The sequence below is a fragment of the Urtica dioica genome, chromosome 7, assembly GCF_054948205.1.
Source record: "Urtica dioica subsp. dioica isolate 48M chromosome 7, U.dioica_male_clone48M_v1_H2, whole genome shotgun sequence".
NCBI lineage: Eukaryota > Viridiplantae > Streptophyta > Magnoliopsida > Rosales > Urticaceae > Urtica > Urtica dioica.
Genome location: NC_142762.1, coordinates 23,361,818 through 23,381,585, shown reverse-complemented (window position 1 = coordinate 23,381,585; position 19,768 = coordinate 23,361,818). Strand labels below are relative to the sequence as shown.

At 35.9% G+C, this 19,768-nt stretch overlaps 1 protein-coding gene and 1 long non-coding RNA gene across 8 annotated transcripts in view; one reads left to right on the top strand and one right to left on the bottom strand.

The window, feature by feature from the left end:
• LOC149390477 (uncharacterized) overlaps nucleotides 1–19,768 on the top strand; it is a 91,626-nt gene that overhangs the window by 63,311 nt on the left and 8,547 nt on the right. The window lies entirely within an intron of this gene.
• Nucleotides 1,731–18,933, bottom strand: LOC149390478 (lysine--tRNA ligase-like). Of its 6 annotated transcripts, none has more exons than XM_089619631.1 (15): nucleotides 18,573–18,933; nucleotides 18,222–18,295; nucleotides 17,765–17,930; nucleotides 17,445–17,538; nucleotides 16,925–17,010; nucleotides 16,633–16,751; nucleotides 16,463–16,540; nucleotides 16,223–16,348; nucleotides 15,460–15,742; nucleotides 14,964–15,060; nucleotides 14,472–14,628; nucleotides 5,492–5,635; nucleotides 4,083–4,151; nucleotides 3,507–3,650; nucleotides 1,731–2,214 (listed from the first exon to the last, which is right to left on the bottom strand). In XM_089619631.1, the coding sequence occupies exons 1-15, from the start codon at nucleotides 18,706–18,708 to the stop codon at nucleotides 2,197–2,199; spliced, it is 1,791 nt and encodes a 596-aa protein (XP_089475757.1). In that variant the 5' UTR covers nucleotides 18,709–18,933; the 3' UTR covers nucleotides 1,731–2,196. The 6 variants fall into 6 exon arrangements, with proteins under 6 accessions (XP_089475757.1, XP_089475758.1, XP_089475759.1 ...); XM_089619632.1 differs by having other exon boundaries at nucleotides 1,742–2,241; nucleotides 16,292–16,348; nucleotides 18,573–18,906; XM_089619630.1 differs by having other exon boundaries at nucleotides 1,744–2,241; nucleotides 18,573–18,902.

The window sequence follows — 19,768 nt, the reverse complement described above, 5'->3', positions numbered from 1 at the left end:
TGGATGCCATATTTGGCCTGAAGCAGGTTCTTTTCTCTCTCCCTCGTTCTCAAAGGTCCCGAAGCACTCACGGGAACTTCCCGGATGTCGCTCCCTTTGACCGAACGTTCTCCGGTGCTCAAGCACGGCCCCTAGGGTTCTCAACTAGAGCTACCCTTGCGCGTCTAACACGCTAGACGCGTACGCGATCTCCGAAGTTTCGAGACGCTGCCGAGGACTCCTCGCGCCCCGTTTCCTTCGTCGAGCGCGCCTCTTCGCCAAGGCTCCGCGCCTCATACTGCGTCACACACGCTTGAACTACGTTCTGACCTGATCCCACGCACGGGTACGTAGGCAGCCGACAACCAAGGCACGGTCACTCATCCTCCTCACCCCCTACCTCTCCCGAGAGGCGGGTTGATCGGAGAGAACCCTAGCTCGAGACTATCGAGTTCACGCTCTTGGCCCGGGTGCGATCACTTGGTCCGGCCTTGGATCGAACCGCCCGAGGTTTTAAATAGTTGTTCATTTTCGTGCGACAACACATTCTACGATGAAAAATAGTTTGGACGATAGTTATTATACATCGTCCAAAAATATGTCTGGCGTGGCCATTTTCTTCTGGCCGCGCCTTTATGTAGTTTTGATTACCTTTGGACGACAGTTTATATCCGTTGTCTAACTTGAGACATGCAGCAGCCTATTACGTATTGCTGTGGCTTTTCTACGATGAACAAAAGTTTAGACAACAGTTATTATCTATCGTCCAAAAATTAATCCACCACGGCCTGAATATAATTGCAGGGGCTGAAATATCTTTTGTGTTCTGTTTGGACGACAGTTCAAAATTGTCGTCCAATACTATCCCGCCGCGGCTTATGTTATTCGAGCCACGACGGAAGTACTGCTTTAAATCACTTGGATAAAATTTTAAATCCGTTGTCCAAAGTGTTTGTACGATAATTACAGAAATTATCCAATCTAGGACGACATCAACTTAGACGACACAAACAAGCTGTCGTCCAAAGCTTGGACGATAGTTTATTGGTGTCGTCCAAGCCATTTTGTTTTGTGTAGTAGCTAGTGCATGAATATATAAAAGGACTTATTATTTTAGTTGTCATATTACGACTATCAATTATCAAAACATAACTTTTGATAGACATATTATTAGACTATTGTTTAATTGTAGTCTGAAACATAATTCTTTTTATGACTTTCAGTACTTAAATAATTTTGGTAAATTATGCCAATAATTATGACATATATATATATATAATATATATATATATATATATATATATGTCATAAGCATATCAAAAGAGTATATAATTAAAGAAAAGGATGCACATGTATAAATCTATATATAGACACTATAATTCTTATGGAGATATAGATAGTAGTAGTAGAGTGAGACCTTAACGTTGTGCGAGTCCGTCAGAAGCATGGTAAGCTTCTAAGAGGATTGAGGTGGAAAGTAAAGTGTTTAGAGTGTTTAGGAGTCGAATGAGAGTGAAACGAGCTTCTCAGAGGTTCGGCAGCAATTCAAAGCTCAAATTCGGATTACCTTGGTTCTTGGGTCGAGGACTCTATTTATAGAGTTGGCAGAACCCCCTTGGGCAAGAAGGCTGTCGGACTCCCACGGCCAAATGGCCAACCGGTCAGGAACCTGGTGGCTGAGTGGCCGATCGGCTGAATGTCTGAAGGCCTGAGAGACTGACCGGTAGCGCGTCATGTCAGACGTCTGGATGGCCGACCGGTGATGACCGCCTGGGCGACTGGTGATGGCCGTCCAGCTGCTCGGATGTTCCTAGTCGGTTGATCGGTTGGTCGAGCACCTCCTTGGGAGGCTGAGCCGGGCTCACTAGGGTCGGCCGTCGAGCCATTCCAGTGTCTCGGAATGGACGGACAACAGTTGCTATGTTTTGCAGTGTAATTGTGACATTGAATACATATTGGTGCTGTTTTAACGAAATAAAAAAGATTATATATTTATGCAATACTTTTAAGTTTTTTAAAAATTATATATGTATACAAAAACGTTAAGAAACATATTTTTTACAAAATAGTTTAAATTTATTTCTTCGTTTCATACCAAACCAAATGCAATAATATATATAGACGCAATAAATATATTTTTTCTTCCTTCTCTCACATTCAATCTCTCCCTCTTAATTTTATCCGCGCATACATCTCCTCCCTTTCTGTCTGCAATATTCAACTGTCTTCTTGAGCCTTCATTGGGGGGTAGAAAATAACTTCCTATCAGCACACATTTCATTTCAATAATAATTATAAGATTAGTTGATGCATATATGATATATATAGCTAGCTACATAATGCAGTTACAACAAAATGCATACAACTTGCAAAATATTTATTTTTAGAGACCGATTAACAAAAGCTTTCGTACTTTAATATGTAGAAGAACAAAAGCTTTCTAATAGTTTAATTAAATGCCACAACCATAAGTTTCTAATAACTACAAAATTATTACACGTGTAACCAATTTTGCTACAAAAGTTATCTTTAGTACTAAAGAGGACTACGAATATATCTCTCATCCTCAAATGTTAGTAACATTATTTACATAACTGTTCTCCAAATATATTACATATGTTCTCATTAACTAACGCGATTAAATTAGAAGGAACTGTTCATATATTTCATATAAATATGCATTTCTTACAAAAACTAGACACTAAGTAAAGAGTTGTTTCTTGATTTTTTTTTCTTTAATTTAGTGAAGTGAAGAAAATACACACGTATTAGAAGACAAAACAAGATATTTATTTTTATCAATACATTAGTAATAATTGGTTCATATTTTATTAACTTGAACATGGTCAAATATTAACTATGAATGTATCATTGTTATTATTATTATTATTATTACTTAATTATTTACATTATTTTTTGTGTGAAATTTGATTAAAAAAAACTAGTAATTCGTAATTTTGACTACTTAGTTGCATTACCAATAAATAAACGCACTAGTTTCTAGACTGAAATAGCTGGTTTATCAAACAAACACTGTATGTCAAAGTCAATGCAAAATTTCAAATGGTCCACCATTTACCATCTTTGCCAAACACCCATTGAATTTGAATATGCCAATTTCACTGAATCTCAAAGAAGAAAAAACCGATACACTATTATTAAAACCAATAATACATTATACATCGTTACACGAAAATATACTACTATCGTGTAAATAAAGACTTGTTATTTTAGTTTGGCATGTTACGACTCTCAATTATCAAAACGTAATTTTTAAAAGATATATTATTAGACTAATGTTTAACCGAAACATAATTGTGTTTGGTTTTTTTTTTTTAATTTTTTTTTAATTTTTTTTTAGTACTTAATATTGATAAATGACAATAACAATTGAAAATATAAATGTCATCAAGATATTAAAAGAGTATGTAATTAAAAAGAATTGATGCATATGTATAATTTAGCTATAGATCCTATAATTCTTATGGAGATATGGATAGTAGTAGAGTGGAAGAATGGTTTGAGACCTTAACGTTGTGCGAGTCCGTGAGAAGCATGGTAAGCCTATCGATACCCATTCCCATCCCAGCTGTTGGTGGAAGCCCATACTCTAGTGCAATGCAGTAATTCTTGTCCAAAACCATTGCTTCCTCATCCCCCAATTCCGCGTCCTAATATTAATTATTTATAATAATGATATCATTATTAGTCATGGTCACTTATAACCATTACATATTTTTGTGAGAGAAAACAGATATATATATATATATATATATATATATATATATATATATATATATATAAACAATGATTTATCAATGAAAGATAAAACTATATAAAAGCATTTTAGCCTATTACCGACATATAACATTGAGATATATACACTAAAAAATTACTTTTTGGCAGACGTAAAATAATGGTAAATAATTAAGATAAGCTTGGAGCCGTAAAACTGTATAGTTTGACAGTATTGTACATATCAGCATAGTTCTATACTCAATATATAGAGGGAGAATTGTGTTCGAGATCTTCGATTCATTAAAAAAAAACTTAAAAACAAAACAAAAGAACAAAAATAAAACAAGAAAACAAATTATGATTACCTTAAGTTGGTCAGCAAATCGCTGGTACTGTACTTCAGAATCATTCAGTTCTGTATAAGCATTGCACAGCTACCAATACATATATGACACACACATAAATATAAGATATGATTCAGCTAATGATTCGTCACTCATATGGTGTACACTATGTTACATATATAACACATATAAAATCTTATTTCTTAATCTATATGAACTTTTTATTGTATGAACTGTGGTAAAAATAGCACAAAACAAAGTCAGCTTTTGAAAAAGGTAGTCTTTTAATTGGTTGTTCACTAAAATAAAACAGTGTATAATATTTGAGAGGGATATTTGAAAGAGTTCCACTAGTTAAATTATCTTAAGAGATAAGTTCATTATATATCTTCAAATAAATAGTCATTATTAAATATTATATATTGATCCAAGAGAGTGCTATTTATTAATCTCTCGTGTGAGCACGGTGACGGAGACGGGTCTAGTGGTTTTTGTAGGTCCACTTGAGACACTTCGGGCATGTTTGGTTATCAACTCAAAAACTGTTTTTGAGTTTTCAAGAAGTGAAAATAGGAAACAAAACAGGAAAATGTGTTTGGTAAAGTGTTTTCAGAAAAAAAAAATTTAAAAATTTTGAAGTTGTTTTGTAAAAAAGTAAAGAAAACTGAAAACAAATAAAATGTGTTTTTGGAAGAAAAAAAAAATTCTTCTCTTCTCTCCTCCTTCTCCTCATCTTCTCTTTTCATTTTTTCAAAACCAAAAATGAAAACTATATACCAAACACTTTTTTCAGTTTTTTCACTTTCTCAAAAACAAAAATGAAAACTGTATCAAACAGCTTTTTGAAAACAACTGCAAAATAATTTTTCAGTACAACTACAAAAATTAGAAAATAAAAAACAAAAACTTTTTGAGTTAACTACCAAACAACTTCCGATTTCCTATATAAAGAATAAACTATACTGGATTTTTTGAAATCTCCATATGAAATCTGTCTCTCTCTCTCTCTCCCTTTAAAATACTTTCTCCATATATAGATATGCCAATTCCTTTTCTTTAGCTCACAAAAAGATGTAATTTTATATATAAAATACACCTGGTTTTAGTTAATCGACGCTTTGATTTCGTCTCTCTCTCTCTCCTACACACACGCGCACACACACCTTCGTGAGAAATTTCGCATGCTTACATTCAGATTTCACTGCGTTTTAGTGAATTTCTAATATAACCTTTTTGTAATATTATTTTTGTTCAAGACCTTTAAGACATTTTTTAGATGTAATAAATACTAATAAGAAAGCGCATTAAACTCGTAATTAAAATATATCATTATGTTTTCTAATATTTTTTAGCTTTTTTTGATATATATATATAATCATTAATTAATAGTAACAAAAATATATATAAATACATATATGCATATATATTACCTCTCGCTTGTTGACGAATAATTCAAAGCGCTCAGTCAAGCCAGGTCTCGTTCTGTGCCCTTTGGCTAGTGGACTCATAATCTCCGGATGGTTGAGTATAAAAGTTGGATTCACGCAACTTTCTTCAAGAAAATGTCCAACAAGCTATAATATAATATTCATCAACATTATTTTAACATTATATTAATAAATCTAGTATTATTTTAAGAAAAATAATTTAAATTTTTTTAAAATGCATTTTGAACATGTGATAATGGACTTATTTGCACACGGGTTATTAGTTATTTAAAAGTAGACATATCTATGGGTAATTTTAGTTAACTTTTAACGAGCTCTTAGGTTAATGATTAATATTAAAAAAAAAAAATTGGGCTAAGGTTAACTAAAAAATTTATTTTGAATATTAAAATTACTTATAAGGAGCATCTGTATTATTATTATTTTTTTTTTTTTTTGCAATTAAGTTGTTAATATAAGCCAGCCAAATCAGTTGTAGACTATAATTTTTTACTATAGCACTAAAAAAAATATTAATAAATTTATGATATGATATTTATAATTATAAATGATCTCATCAAAATTGGGTTGGTTTTTGACGCGCGGTACAGTTTAAAGGAAGCCAAACTATGAAAATATGTCAACGATAGTCGTGACGAGTTAGCTTATGCGTCTAATTACTTATTTTGCATTGCTGTAAAGAGTTGATTGATGTCATTTTCATAGCAAGACAATTGATAAAAACTAGTAACAAAGAAAGAACTTGAGAGAAAACAGTATTGCGAGAGAAATCGTGGATGATCAATTCTTTATGACGATTTCTAACTTGTTTGAACTTTATCTCACCGATAGTGTGAAAGATGACTTGAGAGGTTGGAGTAGGCTATTTGAGATCTAACAAGGATAAAATTGGTGTGATATGTTTTCTTGTTTGATTATTTGTGATTGGTCTATTTCTTGCTTTCTAATCATTGCCGTATAAGGCTGTCCAAGAAATATGAAATTTGCAAAGCAATTAGTATCAGAGCCTCCACTAAACAATCCAAAATTCAGAGATGGATTTCAGCAGTGGAATAAAAAGATTGCATGGAAAATGAATTGGAAAAGGTCTCTCATGAATCTATGTCTGCAGCAGGGAAGAGGATAGCAGTCGGGATGACATACCTCACTTAATTTTTCATCTTGGAAACAAGGTGGTGAGATAAACTTGAATATCTCTACATGAAAAAATCCCTTTCAAGTTAAATTCATCTGAAATTAAGGTTGCTTGACTTCAAAATTTATGAAGACAAGTGGATCAGTGAAAACCTTGATGAATTCATTAAGATCATCCTTGACCTTTAAAAATCGACATTCTAATTGACGATTTTGATCAAGCCATGATGATTATAAATGCATTCCTAACGTTTTTTCTCAAATTTTGTGGCGAAGATGAAATATGTATGAGAATCCATAGCCCTAGAAGAAGTTAAAGTCTCTTTAAAATCTAAAGAAATCAAACGGAAGATAGAGAAGAGACCAATGGTTAATGACCTTAACATATTTAGAAGAAAAAAAAGTAACTCAAACCCAAATTTCAAGAATCGATGGAAATCTAAGGTCTCTAATCACATAGATCAAATATTGATGATGATAAGAAATCTCCCTACAAGTAGTACTCATGTTACAGAGAGGACCACATGAAGAAAGATGGTCCCAACAAAGACTTGCCCATGAGAAATATCAATGCAGCTATATTATGAGGAAGGGTATGAATCATTTGAAGCCCTTCTGATGATAACTCAACAAAAGCATATAGGTTCTTGATAGTGGTTTGTGCCTACTACATGTCACCAAACATACTAAAGCTTGAATTGAGGATTACTTTTCTTACGCAACAACAAGGCTTTCAAGGTCATTGGGTCAAGTAACATCTGTATCAAAATGAATGATATGGAATTGATATATGGCTGCCCGAACGTACACTTCCTCTGATTGGCGTACAACTGGTGATCTTGAAGAATGCCCAAGATGATCTCAAGATGACCCAGATGGTCGGAATGAGACCGACTGTAGATGAGGATATCGTCGAAGAACACCAAGACAAACTTCTGTAGGAATTTTTGAAACACCGAATTCATGAGTGATTGGAAAGTCATTGGTGCCTTCGTCAATCCGAACGGCATAACCAGGAACTCGTAGTGACCTTCGTGCGTCCGGAATCTTGTCTTGGGTACATCATACGGCTTCACCCGAATCTGATGATATCCAGATTTCAAGTCGATCTTGGAGAAGACCGTGGCCCCATGGAGCTCATCAAGAAGCGCATCAATCACCGATATCGAAAACTTATCTAGAACAGTTTCCTTGTTGAGGGCCAGATAGTCAACGTAGAAGCACTAACTTTCGTTCTTCTTCTTGAATAACAGAACTGGGTTCGAGAACGGACTGACACTAGGTTCTATGATTTCGCCCTCAAGCATGTCTCGAACGAGCCGCTCGATCTCATCCTTATGTACCTGCGGGTATTGATACAGCCGAACGCCCACCGGTGTGACTCCGGGCCTCATCTCGATCGCGTGATCGTGGTCACGTGGTGGGGGTAGCCCCGATGGCATGGCGAAAACGTCCCCAAAATGCTCCAGCAAACAATGCACATCTTCTACCTTTTCCTCCTCCGGCGTCTCCCCAATGATCCCCTTCCGGTGTAGCTCGATCAAGTAACCGCCACCTGCTTTAGTGATCGCACGGGTGATGGTTTTGACCAACATGAGCGATCGAAACAAGCTCGGATCGCCACATAATACCACCGTGGTGCCGTTCATCTAATACTCCATGCGTAGTCAGCTCCAGTGAACCATCATTTCGGGTAGTGTCTGTAACGACCCATAATGACGTCGGTGTGACCCAAGTTGAGCGGGAGAAAGTCCGCACACACCTGAGTATCTTGCAGCGACAAAACTAGCCCCCAACAAACCCCCGCACTCTTGTTTGTCCTACCCGTGCCAAGTATTATCGTAAAATCCCGGGTCGCTGTGAACTTGAGCCCCAAAGCATTCACCATCCGTTTATAAACAAAGTTATGTGTGGCCCCACAATCCGACAACACGAGCACCTCATGGTCACCTATCCCTCCCATCAATTTGATCTTTTGACCCGATGTGAGTCCGATCACCGACTTGAGGGACACATCAACGTGATTCAAATGAATCGAGTCCTTGGTCTCGCACCGTTTTCCTCCTCATATTCATCTATCTCATCCTCGTCCTCACACAAGAGCCTTCAACGATTCTTCCCTACACCGATGTCTTGGTGCAAACTTCTCATCACACTTGAAACACAACCTCTTTCGCGCGTTTAGCCGCGTACTCGTTCTCAGTCAGACGCTTGTATCGGGATCTCGAGTTCATATCTCGCTCGACCTTCTTGTCGGATTCCCTATTACCAGTGGTCTTGACTGTGGCTCGTGTACCCCGGTCCCAAGAGTTAGTGTTGCTGCTCCACCCTCCTCGACTCCGCCGTTTGGAGATTCGCTTGTTCTCGATCTTGCATGCACGATCAAAAATCTCGCGTAAGCCGCATTGCCTCCCGTATGTCCGGTCACAAACCTCTCATAAACGCATCTTCTAGCATGGCGCTCTGGGTTTCCGGAGTTGTGCTCGACAATTTCTCAAACTACTTGTGATACTCTTTCACTATCCCGGTTTGAGTAAGTGCCATCAGTAATACGGAAACGCTCCACAATCAGAATCTTGAACTTGAACTGTAGCCGTATGGAAACGCTCCGCAATCAGAATCTTGAACTGTGTCCACGAGTGAATTGGATCCCGCTACTCACACCATTGATACCAAGCCAGTGCCTCCTCGTCCAAACATAGATCTGCTAATGCCAATTTCTTGCGCTCATCCACTCGGTTCACCTCGAAGTAGTGCTCGGCCCGATAAAGCCAATCATGCGCATCCCCGTCTTCGAACACCGGAGGATGCAATTTCTGTGATCGAATGTCCACACCGTGACATTTCAACTGACCATCCCATTCATGACTATAGTCCCGCCCTTGCTGCCTGTATAGTGCGCCTCGTCCCCCCACCGGCTCGGCCGCCTCCCTGACCGTGCCGTTGCCATCCTACACCTCTCCCCCGCACATCTGGTGGCTCCACACAATCCTCCAATGGTCTGTTTCATTCATCGAATCCCTGGTTCCTCTCCGGGTATCCCCAGTCCTAGTGTTGACCACGTCGCTTTACTTCTTCCTCCGCTGCTCCCATCTCTGGTCGACGAGTCCCTCGTGTATCGGTGGTGCATCGTGCCAAACCCGAGGCAGCTTGCGTGCGTGGCACAGTTGCATATGTGCCTCGTGCACGCGTTTCGGGAACCACTCGCATGCACGCTTTAGCATATCGCGCGCGCGCTCTAGCTCATGTGCATGTTCTTCCCCATGCCGGCTTTCTTCACGGGTGCGCCCCTCCAACTCCCGCGGGTCCTGAGCAGAGTCCGCAATGTGCCCACCTGCGCGTTCTAGTATCTCCCTTGCTCAATTCACCTTACACGCGTGCTCCTCAGCCCCGCACCACCCCACATCGCGCACGCCCTCCTCGAGCGTTTCTCCCCAACTCCGTAACAAATCTCATGCACTCTCCAAATCACGCTCGCGTGCATCCAAGGGCCTGTTTTCACGGGGTATCGTAGGAAGGGGGGACTCGACGCACTTCCCTTTTACCACCACATCTTCGAGTTCTTTCACCGTCAAGTGCAGCAAACCGGTCGACAACTCAATTGGGACAGTTGCGGGGGCCAGAGCTGGGCGATCCAGCAGTTGTTGGACCATGACCGCGAGGTCGGTCAGTTTGCGATCTTGGTCGGCAATCTTCTGATCCATAGACACACCAACTGTCGCGATCTTCCTGTCTAGAGTCGTCTGAATGCTCTCAACCTCCGAAGCCAAATCTTGTAATTGCTTTTGGTGCACCATTCTGATTTTTGCTGTCTAGATGATATCTTTTGTTTTTTTAACAGTTCTACTTATTTTTGGGAATCACCACAGACCAAAACGTAAATTCACTTTGAAATTCGTAGGCTGATTTCAGGTCTAATACCAAATTGATAGGTATCACTTCGTAAACAAATAAAACTACGCCAATGATAATCACCCATGTGGTGGCTATCGAATCTTATTCAACACGCAAACGAAAAACACTAGAATATGACTTCAATTCAAGAGTAAGATGCCCACTCTCCAAATTCATCTAGAAAGCTAAACATACTTCTAAACGTCCCAAAAACATATTGACCTCGGCAAATATAAAGCTAAACAAAACCTAAGACCTTAAATTAGGAAAGTACCTATTACCCATATTAAAATAAAGAAAAATACAATAAAGGACAATATTAAAATAGCCAAATCTCCTAAGTACCCCTAGCCCTGCGCCTATACGCAGAGGCTTACAGGATCATTCAGCTAAGACTAATTTTTACCACATGGATATTGGTTTTTTTTTTTTACCAGGAGTATCATGCCTCCAGACGCAGGCACAATTTGGTGAACTAGGTTACCAAGTATGTGTGTCTTTGTTTACTGCTTTTACCTTAATTTACTAATCTAGTTAATTACCTTGTGTCATATAACTTGCCAGTAACATCATAAGAGTCATTATGCAAAACAGGATATTCACTTATTCAATGAAGGTTATGGTTTTAGATATGAAAAATGGGAACCTAAATGTTCCTAAAGACTTAATTACCATCGTGGGTGGTGTTATAAGAAATAGGTTATATATCCTTGTTGGTTGCAGTATTGTTGGTTTTGCAAATCTTGTTAATAGAGAACTTGTAAGCTTATCAAATCTAAGTCTTGACATGTCAATGAAGGCGTCGTGAATGTTCTTCACAAGTAGGAGAGTTTTGGTACTACACTATTTGAAAAATAAGAGGTCTTTAGAATTGTGATATAGAAAATCTGTAAGAACTAAATTATTCAAGTATGTGCAAAAAAACTTAGGGAATTCTTGACTATGTCCACTAAGACTTGTGATGATTAAGAATTTCATATGATTGAGGTATCAAGTAAATGTCTATCATAGATAACGTTTCGTGTCTATGCACATGTTGAAGAACAATAATGAAGCCTTTGATACATTCAAAGTGTTAGAAGACCATGTTTGAAGTTGAGATTGGTGAATAAGTAAAGAAGTGAAGAACTTATAATGGTTTAGAATATTTTACTAAGCTTTGTAATAAGTTCAAACAGCTTAGCTGGTTGGTTTAGCTAAAATAATCAGCATGACTATAATGGAAAGAGTCAGATGCATGGTTCTACATCCTAAATTACCTCATTCGTTTTGCACAGAAGCATTAAATACCACTTGGTGTGTGAAAAAAAAAATCCATTCTTTAACTATTGAACTCAAGATCCTAATGCATGAGTCATCTCGTCAAATCGATTACTCATAACTCAAAGTGTTTCAATATACATCTTGCAGTCACATCAAACAAGGAGTGCTTGACCATATAACTTAACTGCATATTAATTTGATATCCATAAGGAATTAAAGTATACGAGTTCTAGTGTTTAGAATGAGGACACGGAAGATGCCTTATCAGTAGAGATATGAAACTAAATGAAGAAGATTTTTAAGATAGATTAATATGTTAACTCTTTTGCATATAGTGATCAAAAGGCATGTACTCATCTTAAGGTCGAGTTAAAAAGCAAATTAAATCACGAGGTAACCTGTTGTAGCACCAGGACAAGCAAAAGTTGCATACCAAAAAGAAAAAGAACATGATTTCCAACCAGAAGATCATCATGATTTCCAACAACAATGATTACATTTTAGTCGGAGTCAGAAAAAAGAGAGCTCCTGAGACAAAATATAGGTTTGACTATAATCATATAACTTTTTCTTTTATGGTATATTTTGATTGTTAGACGAAGAACTTATCTAGGAATTGCAAAGAATCTAGTATGAGTAAGCATATCAGTTCTTGGAAAGATGCTATGAGAGAGAGATTAGATTCTTTAAAGGAAAACGAAACCATGACAATTGTTGGCAGACCTAAGAACAATAGGTTCAAGATGGATTTTTAAGATCCAAAGTGTATCCATGTTGTTGAGAAACCTAGATTCAAAGTCAGGTTAATAGCTATAGTGCTTTCTCAACAGTAGAGCATTGTCTATAATGATATTAATATCCTATTGCCAAGCATCGGTTTCATCAGAACCATCCTAGAGTTGGAGAAATTTAATTTGACTACGACTTTCTTATATGGTAAACTTAATGAGCGCATCTAAATAAAACAGCATGAAGGGTTTAAAATTGGTGATAAGCCATATAAATTCATTTTAATTCATAACTCTGTATATGGGATAAAACTGTTATTAAGGCAGTGGTACCTAAAATTTGATGATTGCATGATTTTGCATAACTATAAAAGGATTGGATATGATTTGTTTGTATATTTCAAGAAGATTTCTAACACTATCACGATCTATTTTTTTTTCCTTGTGTTGATGATATGTTGCTTGTATGTAAAGAAAGATATGAGATTGACATGTTGAAGTCTCAGTTCAAGGAAAGATTCAAGATGAAGGATCTCGGCCCTACCAAGAGAATTCTTGGAATTATTACAAATAAAAACACTAATAAATCAATCAGCAGACTACCAAGATGAAGGATCTCTTACTGAAAGAGTTTTTTTTTCCTTGTCTAAAGTGCTTGACATGGGATTAACAACACTTGTAATCACTCATATTGAACATCACTACAAGCACTCAACATCTAAGATACCTAAAAGGTACGAACACAAACAATACATGGCCAAAGTACCTTATGCAAGTGTCGTTGGAAGATTGAAGTTTTCTATTAATTATATGATCTAGGACTAATCTAGCAGTGCAACAAACCTGGTCAGCAAGTTTCTAAGGTATTTGAGAGGTATTCTCATTTTGATATTGTTAAGGTACAAATAATAAGAACCATTGAAAGTAAAAGGCTATGTAAACTCAAATTATGTTAGAAGTATAGACACTAGCAAGTCTCTCACTAGTTATATTTTCACAACGTGTGGTGGATTGATAAGTGGAAATCTACTTCAAAATCTATGCTTTCCCTATCTTTTACTAAGGAAGAGAACATGGCGATAGTTGAAGCATTCAAAGAAGCCCGATGGTTGAAAGCACTTTTGATAAACCTAGGTTTCAATAATGTTATAATTTATAGTGATTGTCAGAGTGCACTAAATTTTGCAAAACTTTATGTCTTTCCTGAGTGGTCAAAGCAAATTGACCTCAAGACACATTTTTTCAAAGATGTAGCAAGCACAAAGAGGTGAAAATAGAGACGGCAACCATCAGACCATGTTAGAAACGATGACAAAGTTGGTTCCAAGTAACTAGTTTCAGCCTATCTAAAAAATTACCACATCGGTCTTATTCTCATCATGGAAACTTACCCTGACTGAAAAAGACCGTTGTGGTAAGTTTACACGATGGTTAGAAACCGTCGTGGAATCATGCTTTTTGTACTAGTGGGACAAGGGTTTTCTTTCACTAAGTGAGCATATGATGTCTCAATGAAGGTGGAGAATAGTTTGTCTCATCATCATCAGATTGCTTTTAGACGGTACACGTTAAGGGAAGCCACAAAGAAAGGTTGTCAATGGCCGTTTTGATCATTGCGCGAAAAACATTGAGAGAAAACACAATTAAGAGAGAAATAGCAGAGGATATGTTCTTGTTGAGGATTATATTGAGCTTTGTTTCATCAATAGTATAAGAGGACTCAAGAGGGTGGAGCATGTCATTTATGACCGAACTAGGATAAATTTTGTGTGATGTTTCCATTTTTACATTTTTCTTATTTGATTGATTATATGATCGGTCGGTTTTCTTACATACTATTATATTCTCATGATATTATCAAATTGTCCAAGAAACAGGGTTTTTGCAAAACGGTTTTGTAATTTGTGAAACTAGGGCAAATTTAATAGCAAAGTAACAAATACCTTGTCTAACAAACGAGATGAGGAATGAGGAAGAGGACAATTGACATTGAACCTTTCACATGCCTCAATTAGGTACTTGTTGGCAACTTCACTAGATAGATCTTTGGGTATATTTATGCTTGCCCTCTTCTCTAACTCTTCTATCAAATCAATCCTTCTGCAAAAAATAAATATTTTGAACATGACTTGAATATTAAAAATTTGAAGACAGTCATATTTGAAGAGAGCATGTAGAACGTGACATAAACATAAATAATTTTGCTGCTGTTATTACTTATTGGCTATTTTGTGGACTCTCAAGTTCTAGTAGTACCAACTTACTACTCGGCTCTAAATATACCTTCATGTAATGTCTTTCAATTTTGTTGTAAAGACTTTAACTTGAAGTAGCGTAAAATTCCTCATTACACAAACAAAGATAATAAATAAATTAATAATGCAATTTGAGATTTTCACATGTAAATCAAAACGTTATAGTGTAAATTAAAATACCTGAAAGGAGGAGTAAAATCAATCTCTATTGACTCGTTGCACGATCCATTGCTGTGGTATATAATTTTATAGCCTCCAGTTATCTCCTTAACCAATCCTTAGAAAAAATATATAAAATATAAAAAACACAATATTGTTCTACAAAATGAAAAAAACCCATGAATCACAGAATCAATGATTACAAAAGCCAAGATTACAATTTACAAATTTTGGTTGACTTTACCGAAATTTTTACTCGATTAAAATTAGTACTACAGTTAATTTCAACTGCCTATTTTCAATTAAAAATAATAATAATTCTTCATTAAACCGAATTCGCACCTTCAATCTCAAGCATCGTTTTTGTTATAAACTTATTACCAGAAAATGAAATTAATCTCAATCCTGTATATATTTTGTTCATATTAGTACACCCCTCAACTACATATAATTAGAAACTGAATTTACCACTAAAAAAATAAAAAATAAAAATAAAAACAAGTTTGTCCAAACTTACCAGACACCAATTGCTCGGTGAGTCCCATCAAGTCATTGTAATCAGCATAGGCCATGTAGAATTCACACATTGTGAATTCGGGCAAGTGAGTCAAATCAATCCCTTCGTTCCTAAATTGTTTCCCAATCTCATAGACACGATCAAGACCTCCCACGACCAATTTCTTCAGGTTGAGCTCTGGTGAGACGCGCATGTACGCCTCTGCCTCTAACTCGTTGTGATACGTTACAAATGGCTTGGCCGATGCACCGCCATGTGTCAGGCTCATTACCGGTGTTTCAACCTATTCAATTTATTACAGATGTTGAATGTAAATATAAAAATCGATGCTGATAGAAAATTGGCTTGATTAATTATTGAGCTTTATTAAAAAAAAAAATTATGTTTATGTTGATGTTTGTTTTTAAAAGTCAAATAAATTTATCGACCTATAATACAGATATTTAACCGTCGGGTATTTTTAACATGAGGAAAAGTATTCTGTTATTACTTCACTACAAAAATAACTGCTTTGCGTTGCAGAATAATCTGTCATGCAAATTCATTTTCTGTCACGGAAAGTAATCTGTCACCATGTTGTCACGCATACTTTGTGGCGCAAAACCTTTGCGTGACAGAAGTTTAGTCACGCTTTAAGTTGTGAATGATCATTTTTTCGATGAAAATAAAATGGTTAGTTCGACCAATTAAGAGATGTCATGATCGTTTTTAAACCGTAGGTCTCATTTCGGCTTGATTAAGTTTTTAGTGAATTATTCGAAACCTCTATGAATCCATGGCTGTCGAGGAAATTTCTGTAGTAAGATAGGATTCGGGCACGGGTTATGAATACTTGTTTGATATCGGGATTAATTATGAGGTCTAGATATCGTTGTCTATATCGAGTTTCCTGCAGTTGAAAAAAAATCAGAAAAGCAAAGACTTGTAAGCAAAAAGAGAAGTATGATTTATAATTTATACTCTAATAATTAATTTATCAACAACAAATTATGTTAGAATATACCTGATCTTTAAGAGTATAAGATTCAGGATTTCTGGCCATTCCAGGTTTCCACAAATTATGAGTTGGTCCTTCACTCTTCTGCGGTTGAAGATGCATGTTCGTGATAACAAAATGAATACTTATTAGGATACAGCATTAATTCGATTAAAAATAATAATAATAATAATAACCTTATTATGTCCGTCATCACTGCTATAAGTTGTGACATGCCTCGGTAACATGTGAAGGCACGGAGCGAGTATTTGTATCGAGTTCGCGAAAATACTTAGTTCTCCTTTCTTACTCTTCCCTATAAATACGATTGCTATTGTTAGGGCAATATATATATATATATATATATTTCGGTGGATGGATAGATAGGCCTCGCAATGCTGATAGTCAAAATTTAAAGCAAAATCCTTAGCCTTGTTACCAAAAATATAATGAAAGATTTCCTTTGATTAAATGATATTAAATAATAACCTGGAAACCCGCAGATACCAACTATATCTCCTCTTTTAATTTGGGAGTGGCAGTTAGAGAACTCCTTGACATCCAAGCTTGAATGCCTAACACAAAACCAAGTTTGTCCAATAAGAAAAGAAAAAGTGATTATCTAGGTCCGTTCATCCATTGGATATTTGGGGCCACCATCAATTATTCACAAAATTTGACAGATTACATTCTTGTTTAAGTAAATGTTAATGATTAGCCATTTAGAGTTTACAATAAGTAGCATTTCGATGTTTAAATGAGTAGGGTTTTTAAAGGTATTTCTAGCCGGTGAGAATTGAACCTACTACTTCCACTTGTATTGTAAAATTACCACTAGACTAAGTTAGGTTTTACGATTATTTTCTAATAAAAAATTTACAAGGGATTTTTATAATTGAGTATTAAAGTGGTATTTTATAAATGGTTTATTACCAAAAGCAACAAATAGGTAAAATTGTTGAGTTATGTTTCACTTTTAGTTAGTTAAACTAGAAAAAAGTAATGTTACCTTGTATCAGCAATCACTTGTACTTTAGCGTTTTCGCCGTAAAGATCGTAGAAGAAAAGCTTCGACGATGATGCTCGTTTGCTCATGATTCTCCCTTGAATAAAAAAAAAAAGATAAAAAAAAAAAAATTGAACGCTAAAATCAGCAAAGGTGTTACAATTATTATTATTTTTTTTGGAAAGTGTGTTATAGTTTTTTTAATTGAGATAAATTTTGAGTGCTTACTTAAATAATTTTTATTTTAGTAATTTTGAGAATGTTTACTACTTAAATAATTTACGGAACTCTCCTTTACTTAAAATATGAACTAGTAGTAGTACCAGCTAGAGAGATCTGGACTGTTTCAACGTGTTCGCCAGAGTTTAAGCTACCATATGATCTGATAAACTCATAGACCGGCATTGAAACGGAGAATTTATGAGGATACATGTTGATCCCACATGCCTTGGCTGATGCCAGGCTTGCTTGCCTGTTCTTAAAGTATTTCTGTACCACAATGTTTAAATATTATTTCCCAACACTGATCAAACAAACACTACAAAAATGTTATAGTGGAGCTATTTTGGAACTAAGAAAATATATCACGATCAGATGAATTACAAGAAATAAGAAGGAAAAAAAGTTTATTGAACTAAACTGATAACAATATATCAAAACAAATAAAAATGCACAATAAACAATTTAAATCTCTACTGGACAGGGTTCTTTGAACGTGGGGTCATAATAATTAGAGTATTAGGTTCCTATAAACTAAGAATAACCAAATCAAGGACGTACATCTGGATCCACATTATCATGATCATCTCCAGATGAATGCTTCTTCTGAGGCACTGGTATAATTTCCATTGGTCCTGCAAAATACAATACGTTTTGCTGGTAAAGTAATTAAGTAAATAAAAGCTCTAGAGAATTGCACGTCCAAGTCAGATGCAACATTCTGTTTTTTTTTTTTTTTTTTTTGTCTACCGAGAGACAAACATACAAAGCGTGCATCTGACCAGTATTTTTGGAACTCAACAAAACACAACACAACACGGAGAGACAAACATACAAAGCGTGGAGATAAAAAAATAAATAAATAAAAGTTGACCAGTATAATTATTTGCTATTACAGAACGAACAATATACCTGTGTACCCAAAAGGAAAAAGAAGCAATAACAGTATTCTCGAGTTAATTAAGTGAAGATTGAGTGTTGTATATTGAGCTTTATACTCATGGATTTGCTTGCATTTTTTATGAATCAAGTCTTGGTCTATGGACATTAGTCCAATTTACTTGTTTTACAAGAAATTATTAACATTTTGTCAGCTTTAGCTGAATGCAAAATTAAGATAGTGGAAGACTTTGATTATTATTATTAATTCGTATAGTCAATCAAATTGGGAAAGGTCATCTATAATTTATAATATTGATTGGCCTAACCATTAATGACTTTTGTATTTTTTTTTTTTTTAGTTTAACTTAGCCATTTATTATTATTAACTTTTATCGGAGTTGCTTGTAGCAGGTGACAATAGACAAAAAGCAAATCCTAAAAAAAGATGAGGATAGATAAAGGAAGATAGAAGACAAGAATTTTGCTAAGTCATGGCCGCCCTATACAAGAATATAATATAATGCACTTAAAATTTGAGTAGTAGCTTCACAGAAAAAAAATAAATAAATAAATAATATTTCCATCTACTAATAGAAGCACTAATGGCAAAAAACAAGTACTTGAAATTTCCATCATCGTACGTATTGGAGAATCTAAGCCAACTCAGCGTGAAATGGCGTAGTTGATCCTCGTCAGAGCTCACACGGATTGCCAGTGTGTCAAGTTAGTTATGATTTATGATACTTAAATCAGTTAGGAATTGTGTTAGTATACGAATGCTTAAATACTATGCACTGTAATACATTGAAGGTTAATGAGAATGTATCGTATTTTCTATGTCGCTCATTCATAAATCACTCTCTCTCTCTAGTTCTTTCATGGTATCAGAGCAGAAATTTTCCGGCGAAATGTCTGAGTCTCAAGTTACCGGACAACTAAATCGATTCTCTCGGATCTCGTTCGATCATCCAATCGCTACAAAGCTTGATCATCTCAACTTCATCTCCTGGAGAAAGCAAGTTTCTCTCACAATTCATGGTCATCGTCTCCAAGACTACGTAACTCATTCTCAAAACTACCGAGTTCCAGCTAAATTCCTCACCAATGTACACGAAACTGCAGACCTGGTGAATCCAGTTTGCAAATTGGGAACAACAAGATCGACTCATCCTTTCATGGCTTTTCTCATCCATGTCTGATACACTGGTCTCTCGCATGATTAATTG